At 42.3% G+C, this 14,380-nt stretch overlaps 1 protein-coding gene across 1 annotated transcript in view; it reads left to right on the top strand.

Moving 5' to 3' along the window:
* Positions 1–540: 540 nt before the first annotated feature.
* Positions 541–14,380, top strand: part of LOC112247861 (zinc transporter ZIP9) — a 29,585-nt gene continuing 15,745 nt past the window's right edge. Inside the window, exons 1-4 of the mRNA XM_042305630.1 lie at positions 541–1,736; positions 2,541–2,646; positions 5,982–6,164; positions 7,638–7,706. Of these exons, the coding sequence (XP_042161564.1) occupies positions 1,641–1,736; positions 2,541–2,646; positions 5,982–6,164; positions 7,638–7,706 (454 nt within the window). The 5' untranslated portion in view covers positions 541–1,640. The remainder of the gene's footprint in view (positions 1,737–2,540; positions 2,647–5,981; positions 6,165–7,637; positions 7,707–14,380) is intronic.

Raw genomic sequence — 14,380 nt, 5'->3', positions numbered from 1 at the left:
GACCTTTTGGGTAATAATGTCTGGTGGGTGAAAAATCCCAAATGATTTTGCTAATTTATATCACCTTTCTGATATCTTGACTTTCTCTTCCGTCACAAAATCTAAAGTTTAGAAATGTCATGTTTTTGGTCATTAAAGTGTACTGCGACTGGATTATCCCTGTCGTTTCTCCTGATTGGACTTTGATGTTCACGAATTCTCTGTTTGAGAGAACGAGAAGTTTTACTTACATAACACAGCCCACATGGGCATTTAATCATGTAGATAACATGGGTGGAGGTGTCGTTTATTTTGGAACCTTTTTCCTGTATGTGGGGGGCAGAAATATCCACACTTCATCATATTGTTGCACTGTGCGCAGACTGCATTTACAGCTACCATTCGGAAGAGGGCGTTAACGAGCCTGGCTCATTTATCTTTTGTGTCTGGCAGTTGACATGGACCAATTTGTCACGTAAATTGCGACATCTCCTACGTGGTGGGTTCATAAATTCAGCTGGTAAAACTGGGTCGGATGATTACATGCCAGTGTTTCTTGACATCATCTCCCACTTTGCGCGAGTTCAAAGTATTTTTTGATGGTGAACATGTTGTGTGTGTTTTTTTTTAAACTCGGTGTTTTCCCTAGTGCCGAATGAATAGCTCCATCCACATATTGCGGAGCCTCTTGGAAATCTATTGCGCATCTCTGCTACTTTTTCTAGTTAGTCCTCTGTGGAGTGGTATATACGGCGCAGTCTGAAAAACTGGCTTCTTGTGGAAGTCCTCTTTTTAATGTCTCGGAGTATTTCTGTCCGTTTATTTTCTGTTCAGAGTTGTAAACGGGGTTCCATTTGATTTCTCAATTTACATATCGAGGTAATGAAGACGTTTCGTGTCACATTCAATAGTGAATTTGAGATTAGGGTCAATGTCATTGGGTAATGTCATAAAATCGTCAATATATCAGTTCAGTTTACTTTACGGGAAAGGCCCGTAAAGTAAGCGTTTCACTGTTAATCTACACCTGTTGTTAATGAAGCGTGTGACAATTAAAATGTGATTTCATTGGTCATTATGTGTTTTATTCAGTTCAAAGTTGATATTGGTATCTTAGAAATTAATATCCAAAGGTACCTCAAGACTTTCCCACAAGACGGCCTTTGCGGGACAGGGTGTATCTATAGTGGTGGTTTGCTCTCTTTCCTTGTCTCCTAGTGCTCTCTTTCCTTGTCTCCTGCGCTAAGGTGAACGGGAAAACTAGATAGGAAATATCAACTCCCAAGCAGCATATACTCCCAACGCGTTGTTGTTTTCGCCCATCCTGTATTTAACACATCAGTACTTGTGAAGGTGAGGAGACGAGGAGAAGAAACTAGTCTAGAGTTAGAGACTATTGAGACGCACTCTGCCACGGTCAAGTTCAGGTGAGCTGACGGTAGGTTCTGCGTTTGATTCAGTTCGGGTTTTCTACGGTTAGGTGTGTTTTTAAAGAGGGCTGTTGAAAATATGACAGAAAACGCTGCGACGTGATCAACAGTGCATTTTAAAATAGTTTTTTAACTGCTTTGTAGTACAGAAAAAAAGGTGTATTTTAAATTGTAGAGAGAATTTTTAAAAACATCGGACATTCTTAAACTCTTACATTAAGTTATTTCGTCATGGACGAGGCAATGGCGATTATTTTGATATCCATTGTGATGTTTTTGGGATGTTTTCTATTAGGTTTGATTCCACTTTTGATCAAACTTTCTGAGGTAAGTAATTGAATTCTCAACATTATATCTCCTTCCGTTTCTCCTCCTTTAGCTCCCACTGTACTTCCTCCTGAGGTCTCTTCCCCCGATGCCAATCCATCCCCCATTCAATATTAATATATATATATATAATGTATCAGTATCTTCCAAAATATTGTGATTGCTACATTTTGTTATCTTAACTATGAAATAATCAAATCAAATGTATTTGTCACATACACATGGTTAGCAAATGCTTGTGCTTCTAGTTCTGACCGTGCAGTAATATCCAACGAGTAATCTAACCTAACAATTTCACAACAATTCCCTTATACACACAAGTGTAAAGGAATGAATAAGAATATATGAATGAGTGATGGTACAGAACGGCATAGGCAAGATGCAGTAGATGGTATCGAGTACAGTATATATATATGAGATGAGTAATGTAGGGTATGTAAACAAAGTGGCATAGTTTAAAGTGGCTAGTGATACATGTATTACATAAAGATGCAGTAGATGATATAGAGTACAGTATATACATATGAGATGAGTAATGTAGGGTATGTAAACATTATATAAAGTGGCATTGTTTAAAGTGGCTAGTGATACATTTATTACATCAAGATGGCAAGTCATGAATAGGCTACCGACTGGATTCTCTAACCGGTTTGAATGTATGACTTAAGTTATATTGATGCGTAATATAACAGTCTGTTATTATATTGACGCATTAATTCTCCCTCCTAGAACAAACAACAGTTGGTCAGTGTGTTTGTAAAATTGTGTGTGTGTGTGTGTGTGTGTCCCTTTCTCTCCCAACAGAAAAGGCTGCAGTTTGTCAGTATTTTTGGGGCAGGCCTGCTCTGTGGTACTGCTCTAGCTATCATCCTCCCAGAGGGGGTGGAACTACTGGAAGAATCCTGGAGAGGTGAGGGGTACCAGACATAATGGGCTTCGGGGAGTAACAGCCCAGGGTACTAACTTATCAAGACATCAGCGACAGCTGGAGCAACAACTCACTGTAGGCTAGATTCCTGTTGTTGAGTTTGTATGGGCGCATAGTCCCTCGAAGGCAGCTATACTCCTGCTAAGGGTTATCTTGCCAACTGTTCATTATGTGTGCAACTGTATGCATTATGGACCTTTTGGGGCGGCAGGTAGCCTAGTGGTTAGAGCGTTGGACCGAAAGGTTGCAAGATCAAATCCCTGAGCTGACAAGGTAAAAAAATCTGTCGTTCTGCCCCTGAACAGGCAGTTAAACCCACTGTTTCCTAGGCCGTCAATGTAAATAAGATTATGTTCTTAACTGACTTGCCTAGTTAAATAAAGATTAAATAAAATACATCAAAAATTGTAAAGGAGAGCATTCAGTAGCCCACCCTGCTCTATAATTCATGCCTTTTTACAAGCACCTCGCCGTCAAACGAAGCCCTACGAAGCAAAGACAGGGCTGGACACGTGAGTCAGAGGCTGTGTCTGGGGTGTTAGTTGGCTGTGGTGTGAAACCAGATACTTTTTTATTTCTTTATAAAATAATTCCGTCCCGTCATCCCTCGGCTGATAAAAATATATATATATATATGTCTACTGTTCAAAACAGACTTCGGGGAAAGTTCTGGTATGACGAGTCAAAATTCATACAACCATTCATGAACAAAGTGTTTTAAAAAAGCTATGAGGCTGATGCAACATATCACACCATTTAGCTTAATATGTTGATGGATGTATTTCTTCATATTATAAACTAAACAATGCGCACAGGGATGAAGGCTATTTGTAGGTCTACATGCCAATGTTCCAAAATGCAATTAGTTGGAAAACACCTTTCTCAAATTTCACCACACACACACACACACACACACACACACACACACACACACACACACACACACACACACACACACACACACACACACACACACACACACACACACACGACAGCGGCTTCATGTGCCAGATACACTGTATAGAAACCACTAGAATGGTCCATACAGGAAACAAAAACATGAATTTCACATGTGAAGTGTTCCTAAAGCACATGTTTTTATGTGATCTAATGTGAAGTTTATGTGATCACATATAATGCCATCGCATTATATTATGAGTAAAATACAGTTGATTTGAAAACCAATAGAACATGATTAAAATGCTGGTTTCAACGTCATTAAGTGGTTAAATGATAATTCCCTCAACATTTTTATGGCTAGGTTTGACTAGGCTTGACTAGACTAGGTTTGGTTAGTTTTGACTAGGCTTGACTAGACTAGGTTTGGTTAGTTTTGACTAGGCTTGGCTAGGTTTGACTAGGCTTGACTAGACTAGGCTTGGCTCGGCATTGCTAGGTTTGACTAGGCATGGCTAGGCTTGGCTAGTTTTGGCTAGGCTTGGCTAGTTTTGACTAGGCTTGGCTAGTTTTGACTAGGCTTGGCTAGTTTTGACTAGGCTTGGCTAGGTTTGACTAGGCTTGGCTTGACTTGGTTTGACTAGGCTTGGGTTGGCTAGGTTTGACTAGGTTTGACTAGGCTTGGCTTGGCTAGGTTTGACTAGGTTTGGCTTGGCTAGGTTTGACTAGGTTTGACTAGGCTAGGTTTGACTAGGTTTGACTAGGCTTGGCTAGGCTAGGTTTGACTAGGTTTGACTAGGCTAGGTTTGACTAGGCTAGGTTTGACTAGGTTTGACTAGGCTAGGTTTGACTTGGTTTGACTAGGCTAGGTTTGACTAGGTTTGACTAGGCTAGGTTTGACTAGGTTTGACTAGGCTAGGTTTGACTAGGTTTGACTAGGCTAGGTTTGACTAGGTTTGACTAGGTTTGACTAGGTTTGACTAGGCTAGGTTTGACTAGGTTTGACTAGGCTTGGCTAGGCTAGGTTTGACTAGGTTTGACTAGGCTAGGTTTGACTAGGCTAGGTTGACTAGGTTTGACTAGGTTTGACTAGGCTAGGTTTGACTAGGTTTGACTAGGCTTGGCTAGGCTAGGTTTGACTAGGTTTGACTAGGCTAGGTTTGACTAGGCTAGGTTTGACTAGGTTTGACTAGGCTAGGTTTGACTAGGCTAGGTTTGACTAGGCTAGGTTTGACTAGGTTTGACTAGGCTAGGTTTGACTAGGTTTGACTAGGCTAGGTTTGACTAGGCTTGGCTAGGCTAGGTTTGGCTAGGCTAGGTTTGACTAGGCTTGGCTAGGCTTGGTTAGGCTAGGCTTGGTTAGGCTAGGCTAGGTTTTACTAGCCTAGGTTTGACTAGGCTTGGCTACTTTGAAACAAGGTAACGCATGCTTCATCAAATTATATAAAAACGGGTTTAAACAATAAAGTTGATGGTTAAATAGTTTCAAAATGCTGAGCGCCTCCATTCAGATTCAAGATGGGTGATGTGGCACCGTCCTTCTCTTTCTGATCTTGGGACCATTTGATCTGAACGAACCGTGTCTCCAGTATGTCGACAGAATCACTCCTTTAGACGTTAAAGTTGATCGTCCTTCATTATATTTGTAAAAACATAACTGTTTTTTTTAGCCTATATTTATGTTATTAAAAGTCTCAATAAAATGTGGCTACATTTTCTGGAGCCCTTCTTATGTCAGTATTGGTTTGGATATGAGGCTGTAGCCAATATGTATATAATATATCACCTACACTTTGACAATTGAAATCTACCTGGAGTGTATAAAACATTAAGGAACAGCTTCCTAATATTGAGTTGCCCCTTCCTTCTTTAACCCGTCTCCTCCCCTTCATCTACACTGATTGAAGTGGATTTAACAGAGTGACATCAATAAGGGATGAAAGCTTTCACCTGGATTCACCTGGTCAGTCTGTGTCATGGAAAGAGCCTGTGTTCCTAATGTTTTGTATTTGTTCCTAATGTTGTTTTTTTTTTTTTACTAGTCCTGCACAAGAGGACAAGCTTTAATGTCGAGCCCTGAAAGGGCCTCGAATGAAGGGCATTTCAGGATAAATCAGCCATTGAAATGAAAATCACCTTGGTGACCTAATTTATGCCTCTATTTAGCCAAGCATGTGTAGCAGATGTAAAATCTCTACATAGGCTCCTTGGTTATAGCTCAGCATGGGCAGTCAGGGAAAGAAGATATACTGTTGTTACATCATCAACAACATTTCCAAGCTATTCACACAATGAATCTATGGATTGGTACTGTAGAATCTAGATACACCGCGGAAAAGCTTTCGGGTTGAGGATGAGTGCACCTGTTTGATAAAAGTCAGTGTTTTAAGAAAACATTCCTCTCCGTATTCTCTCCCCAGTCTCCTGCTCTGTGGCCCCAGCCAATAAGAATGACAGTGACGGTGGGGTCGGAGGTCAGCTCCAGGAGATGGGCCCCTCCTCTAAAGGTCTCCCAGCACGGTTCTTCATCGGGGTCTCCCTGGTTCTAGGGTTCATCCTCATGTTCCTGGTGGATCAGATCAGTAGCTACTGCTCCATACATGGTCAGTTATGCTCCGGGGTGAAGACCTAGCCCCTCCCTCTATTAGCATTAGCCTGTCCTATTGAAAACACACTGTGAAGATGCTAACTTCCCTAGCGTTAATTGGGTTAGTGTCATTAGACTCATTGAAAACCTCCTCAGGGGGTGAAATTTCCCCTATGCACAGATCTAGGTACAGCTTCCTCTCCCCAATAATACCTTAACCATTAGTGGGAAAATGCTAAACTGATCCAAAATCAGTGTCTGGGGGCAACTTCGCATTACTCCAATGAGTTACTACTTCATATACTGTAGCATCATATCTCCAGCTTGTTCCGTACATGGTCAGTTAGATCATATGAAAAGGAAAACCCTGCTGCCATGAAATTATAGACTTTCTTAGGTTTGTGGTGACCAAAAGTAATCCGTTATATAGAAAATAAGGAAGGTCTGCACTCAGGAATTGTCTTAAATAAATAGGAAAATGTTCTCCCATTTTTTTTTAGGACAAGTTACTTCGTATAACATTATTCTCTAACCTGGTCCCAGATCTGTTTGTGCTGTGTTGCATGGTAATTGTTTGGCATGACAATGACCATACAAGTTGGCGAGACTGATCTGGAAGCACCAGGCTATACGTTCTCCACATCTTCTCCTTGTTTCACTCATCTCCAAACCTCCTAGGACTCTAAACATCTTCAAACCTCACCAAACCTCTCCACCAAAACCTCTCTAAACATCTTCAGACCTCTCCACCAAAGCCTCTCTAAACATCTTCAGACCTCACCAAACCTCTCCACCAAAACCTCTCTAAACATCTTCTGACCTCACCAAACCTCGCCACCAAAACCTCTCTAAACATCTTCAGACCTCACCAAACCTCGCCACCAAAACCTCTCTAAACATCTTCAGACCTCACCAAACCTTCTTATCAAACCTGTCCAAACTTCCTCTCCAAACCATCTCTTCAAACCATCTCTCCAAATTCTCCTCTCTAAACCTCCTCTCCAAACCTCTTCAGACTTCCTATCCTAATCTCCCCTCCAAACTTCCCCTGCAAACTTCCCCTTCAAACCTCCCCTTCAAACCTCCCCTTCAAACCTCCCCTCCAAACCTCCTCTCCAAACCTCCTCTCCAAACCTCTTCAGACTTCCTATCCTAACCTCCCCTTCAAACCTCTCCTCCAAACCTCCTCTCCAAACCTCCTCTCCAAACCTCTTCAGACTTCCTATCCTAATCTCCCCTGCCAACTTCCCCTGCAAACTTCCCCTGCAAACTTCCCCTTCAAACCTCCCCTTCAAACCTCCCCTCCAAACCTCCTCTCCAAACCTCCTCTTCAGACTTCCTATCCTAATCTCCCCTCCAAATCTCTCCTCCAAACCTCCCCTTCAAACATCCTCTCCAAACCTCCTCTCCAAACGTTTGTCTTTGTGCTAGCATTCAGCATGTCCACAAAACTGATGCTAACAGTTGGTTGATTGTGTTGTCATTCTAGATCAATGTACTGGAACATCCAACAGGACCACTATCACAGCTACAGTAGGACTGGTCATCCATGCTGCTGGTAGGGAACACACACACACACGCACACACACACACACACACACACACACACACACACACACACACACGCACACATTCACGCTAAGTTATCATACGTGACTAAGGTTTCTTAAATCAGTTTTGAGGTTGTTGTTGGGTCCAAAAGAGATGAAAGGCTTCATTGCCTCTGGGTTGTGCTGTTCACTAATCTGTATAATTTTACAAGCCAGGGAAATCCACAACCCAGAAGTCTTTGAGCCGATCTTAACTTCCTCTTGTGACGCATACTGTGCTCTCTTAATGCGCAGAGACTTTGACATCTTAAAAAATGGCTTTACAAAGTGTCTACTCATAGTGTCTAATGGACTGTAGGTCTACTCATAGTGTCTAATGGACTGTAGGTCTACTCATAGTGTCTAATGGACTGTAGGTCTAGTCATAGTGTCTAATGGACTGTAGGTCTACTCATAGTGTCTAATGGACTGTAGGTCTACTCATAGTGTCCTGTAGGTCTACTCATAGTGTCTACTTATAGTGTCTAATGGACTGTAGGTCTACTCATAGTGTCCTGTAGGTCTACTCATAGTGTCTAATGGACTGTAGGTCTACTCATAGTGTCTAATGGACTGTAGGTCTACTCATAGTGTCTAATGGACTGTAGGTCTACTCATAGTGTCTAATGGACTGTAGGTCTACTCATAGTGTCCTGTAGGTCTACTCATAGTGTCCTGTAGGTCTACTCATAGTGTCTACTTATAGTGTCTAATGGACTGTAGGTCTACTCATAGTGTCCTGTAGGTCTACTCATAGTGTCTAATGGACTGTAGGTCTACTCATAGTGTCTAATGGACTGTAGGTCTACTCATAGTGTCTAATGGACTGTAGGTCTACTCATAGTTTCTAATGGACTGTAGGTCTACTCATAGTGTCTAATGGACTGTAGGTCTACTCATAGTGTCCTGTAGGTCTACTCATAGTGTCCTGTAGGTCTACTCATAGTGTCATGTAGGTCTACTCATAGTGTCATGTAGGTCTACTCATAGTGTCATGTAGGTCTACTCATAGTGTCCTGTAGGTCTACTCATAGTGTCTAATGGACTGTAGGTCTACTCATAGTGTCTAATGGACTGTAGGTCTACTCATAGTGTCTAATGGACTGTAGGTCTACTCATAGTGTCTAATGGACTGTAGGTCTACTCATAGTGTCTAATGGACTGTAGGTCTACTCATAGTGTCTAATGGACTGTAGGTCTACTCATAGTGTCTAATGGACTGTAGGTCTACTCATAGTGTCTAATGGACTGTAGGTCTACTCATAGTGTCTAATGGACTGTAGGTCTACTCATAGTGTCCTGTAGGTCTACTCTATAGTGTCCTAATGGACTAGGTCTACTCATAGTGTCCTGTAGGTCTACTCATAGTGTCTTATGGACTGTAGGTCTACTCATAGTGTCTAATGGACTGTAGGTCTACACATAGTGTCTAATGGACTGTAGGTCTACTACATAGTGTCTAATGGACTGTAGGTCTACTCATAGTGTCTAATGGACTGTAGGTCTACTCATAGTGTCTGGACTAATGGACCTGTAGGTCTACTCATAGTGTCCTGTAGGTCTACTCATAGTGTCTTATGGACTGTAGGTCTACTCATAGTGTCTACTCATAGTGTCCTGTAGGTCTACTCATAGTGTCTACTCATAGTGTCTTATGGACTGTAGGTCTACTCATAGTGTCTAATGGACTGTAGGTCTACTCATAGTGTCTAATGGACTGTAGGTCTACTCATAGTGTCTAATGTGTCCTGTACTGTGTCCTGTAGGTCTACTCATAGTGTCCTGTAGGTCTAGTGTCTAATGGACTGTAGGTCTGTAGGTCTACATAGTGTCTAATGGACTGTAGGTCTACTCATAGTGTCTAATGGACTGTAGGTCTACTCATAGTGTCTAATGGACTGTCCTGTAGGTCTACTCATAGGTCTACTCATACTCATAGTGTCCTGTAGGTCTACTCATAGTGTCCTGTAGGTCTACTCATAGTGTCCTGTGTCTAGGTCTACTCATAGTGTCTAATGGACTGTAGGTCTACTCATAGTGTCTAATGGACTGTAGGTCTACTCATAGTGTCCTGTAGGTCTACTCATAGTGTCTAATGGACTGTAGGTCTACTCATAGTGTCTTATGGACTGTAGGTCTACTAGTGTCATGGACTGTAGGTCTACTCATAGTGTCCTGTAGTTCTACTCATAGTGTCCTGTAGGTCTCATAGTGTCTAGGTCTCATCAGTGTCTGTAATGTGTCTGTAGGTCTACTCATAGTGTCTTATGGACTGTAGGTCTACTCATAGTGTCCTGTAGGTCTACTCATAGTGTCCTGTAGGTCTACTCATAGTGTCCTGTAGGTCTACTCATAGTGTCCTGTAGGTCTACTCATAGTGTCCTGTAGGTCTACTCATAGTGTCCTGTAGGTCTACTCATAGTGTCCTGTAGGTCTACTCATAGTGTCCTGTAGGTCTACTCATAGTGTCCTGTAGGTCTACTCATAGTATCTAATGGACTTTAGGTCTACTCATAGTGTCTAATGGACTGTAGGTCTACTCATAGTGTCTACTGGACTGTAGGTCTACTCATAGTGTCTACTCATAGTGTCTACTCATAGTGTCTACTCATAGTGTCTACTGGACTGTAGGTCTACTCATAGTGTCTACTCATAGTGTCTACTCATAGTGTCTACTCATAGTGTCTAATGGACTGTAGGTCTACTCATAGTGTCTAATGGACTGTAGGTCTACTCATAGTGTCCTGTAGGTCTACTCATAGTGTCTAATGGACTGTAGGTCTACACATAGTGTCTAATGGACTGTAGGTCTACTCATAGTGTCCTGTAGGTCTACTCATAGTGTCCTGTAGGTCTACTCATAGTGTCCTGTAGGTCTACTCATAGTGTCCTGTAGGTCTACTCATAGTGTCTAATGGACTGTAGGTCTACTCATAGTGTCTAATGGACTGTAGGTCTACTCATAGTGTCTAATGGACTGTAGGTCTACTCATAGCAATAATATAGGATCTCATTAGTAGCTCTTCATTGTAATAAAAGAAAGCCCTAGTTTTGTCACACCTGGACTACTGTTCAGTTGTGTTGTCAGGTGCCACAAAGAGGGATTTAGGAAAATTGCAGTTGTCGCAGAACAGGGCAGAACAGCTGGCACTTAAAAGTACACAGAGAGCTAACATTAATGACATGCATGTCAATCTCTCATGGCTCAAAGTGAAGAGAGATTGACTTCATTTGTAAGAAGTGTTGACAAGCTGAATGCACCGAACTGTCTGTTTTAAAATGCTAGCACACAGCTCAGACACCCACCAGAGGTCTGTTTAAACTACTAACACACAGCTCAGGCACCCATTCATACCCCACAAGACATGCCACCAGAGGTCTGTTTAAACTACTAACACACAGCTCAGGCACCCATTCATACCCCACAAGACATGCCACCAGAGGTCTGTTTAAACTACTAACACACAGCTCAGACACCCATCCATACCCCACAAGACATGCCACCAGAGGTCTGTTTAAACTACTAACACACAGCTCAGACACCCATCCATACCCCACAAGACATGCCACCAGAGGTCTGTTTAAACTACTAACACACAGCTCAGACACCCATCCACATACCCCACAAGACATGCCACCAGAGGTCTGTTTAAACTACTAGCACACAGCTCAGACACCCATTCATACCCCACAAGACATGCCACCAGAGGTCTGTTTAAACTACTAACACACAGCTCAGACACCCATCCATACCCCACAAGACATGCCACCAGAGGTCTGTTTAAACTACTAACACACAGCTCAGACACCCATCCATACCCCACAAGACATGCCACCAGAGGTCTGTTTAAACTACTAACACACAGCTCAGACACCCATCCATACCCCACAAGACATGCCACCAGAGGTCTGTTTAAACTACTAACACACAGCTCAGACACCCATTCATACCCCACAAGACATGCCACCAGAGGTCTGTTTAAACTACTAACACACAGCTCAGACACCCATTCATACCCCACAAGACATGCCACCAGAGGTCTCTTCACAGTCCCCAAGAACCAGAACAGACTATGGGAGCAGGACAGTACTACATAGAGCCATGACTACATGGAACTCTATTCCACAGTACTACATAGAGCCACGACTACATGGAACTCTATTCCACAGTACTACATAGAGCCCTGACTACATGGAACTCTATTCCACAGTACTACATAGAGCCATGACTACATGGAACTCCATTCCACAGTACTACATAGAGCCATGACTACATGGAACTCTATTCCACAGTACTACATAGAGCCATGACTACATGGAACTCTATTCCACAGTACTACATAGAGCCCTGACTACATGGAACTCCATTCCACAGTACTACATAGAGCCATGACTACATGGAACTCTATTCCACAGTACTACATAGAGCCCTGACTACATGGAACTCCATTCCACAGTACTACATAGAGCCATGACTACATGGAACTCTATTCCACAGTACTACATAGAGCCCTGACTACATGGAACTCTATTCCACAGTACTACATAGAGCCATGACTACATGGAACTCTATTCCACAGTACTACATAGAGCCACGACTACATGGAACTCTATTCCACAGTACTACATAGAGCCATGACTACATGGAACTCTATTCCACAGTACTACATAGAGCCCTGACTACATGGAACTCTATTCCACAGTACTACATAGAGCCATGACTACATGGAACTCTATTCCACAGTACTACATAGAGCCCGACTACATGGAACTCTATTCCACAGTACTACATAGAGCCCTGACTACATGGAACTCTATTCCACAGTACTACATAGAGCCATGACTACATGGAACTCTATTCCACAGTACTACATAGAGCCATGACTACATGGAACTCTATTCCACAGTACTACATAGAGCCCTGACTACATGGAACTCTATTCCACAGTACTACATAGAGCCATGACTACATGGAACTCCATTCCACAGTACTACATAGAGCCATGACTACATGGAACTCTATTCCACAGTACTACATAGAGCCCTGACTACATGGAACTCTATTCCACAGTACTACATAGAGCCATGACTACATGGAACTCTATTCCACAGTACTACATAGAGCCATGACTACATGGAACTCTGTTCCACAGTACTACATAGAGCCCTGACTACATGGAACTCTATTCCACAGTAATACATAGAGCCATGACTACATGGAACTCTATTCCACAGTAATACATAGAGCCATGACTACATGGAACTCTATTCCACAGTACTACATAGAGCCCTGACTACATGGAACTCTATTCCACAGTACTACATAGAGCCCTGACTACATGGAACTCTATTCCACAGTACTACATAGAGCCATGACTACATGGAACTCTATTCCACAGTACTACATACAGCCACGACTACATGGAACTCTATTCCACAGTACTACATAGAGCCCTGACTACATGGAACTCTATTCCACAGTACTACATAGAGCCATGACTACATGGAACTCTATTCCACAGTACTACATAGAGCCCTGACTACATGGAACTCTATTCCACAGTACTACATAGAGCCCTGACTACATGGAACTCTATTCCACAGTACTACATAGAGCCATGACTACATGGAACTCTATTCCACAGTACTACATAGAGCCATGACTACATGGAACTGTATTCCACAGTACTACATAGAGCACTGACTACATGGAACTCTATTCCACAGTACTACATAGAGCCATGACTACATGGAACTCTATTCCACAGTACTACATAGAGCCCTGACTACATGGAACTCTATTCCACAGTACTACATAGAGCCATGACTACATGGAACTCTATTCCACAGTACTACATAGAGCCATGACTACATGGAACTCTATTCCACAGTACTACATAGAGCCATGACTACATGGAAATCTATTCCACAGTACTACATAGAGCCATGACTACATGGAACTCTATTCCACAGTACTACATAGAGCCATGACTACATGGAACTCTATTCCACAGTACTACATAGAGCCATGACTACATGGAACTCTATTCCACAGTACTCCATAGAGCCATGACTACATGGAACTCTATTCCACATCAAGTAACTGATGCCAGCAGTAAAATCAGACTTAAAAAGGAGATAAAAATGCACCTTTATGGAACAACAGGGACTGTGAAGAGAAACACACAAAGATACTGTCACGCCCTGGTCTTAGTATTTTGTGTTTTCTATATTTATTTGGTCAGGCCAGGGTGTGACATGGGTTTATTTTGTGTTGTGTTTATGTATGTTTTTTTTTTGTAGGTTTTGGGATTGTGGCTTAGTGGGGTGTTCTAGCAAAGTCTATGGTTGCCTGAGGCGGTTCTCAATCAGAGGCAGGTGATTCTCGTTGTCTCTGATTGGGAACCATATTTAGGCAGCCATATTCTTTGAGTGTTTCGTGGGTGATTGTTCCTGTCTTTGTGTTAGTTGTCACCAGATAGGCTGTATAGGTTTTCACGTTCCGTTTGTTGTTTTGTATTGTTCGTTTTCATCTTCATTAAAGATGTATATTATTAACCACGCTGCATTTTGGTCCGACTCTCCTTCGACGGAAGAAAACCGTAACAGATACAGACAAACACATACTGTACATTGTAATATT

This window comes from Oncorhynchus tshawytscha, linkage group LG24 (genome assembly GCF_018296145.1).
Source record: "Oncorhynchus tshawytscha isolate Ot180627B linkage group LG24, Otsh_v2.0, whole genome shotgun sequence".
NCBI lineage: Eukaryota > Metazoa > Chordata > Actinopteri > Salmoniformes > Salmonidae > Oncorhynchus > Oncorhynchus tshawytscha.
The sequence above is the reverse complement of the archived record's forward strand: the minus strand, read 5'-3'. Positions and strand labels throughout refer to the sequence as shown.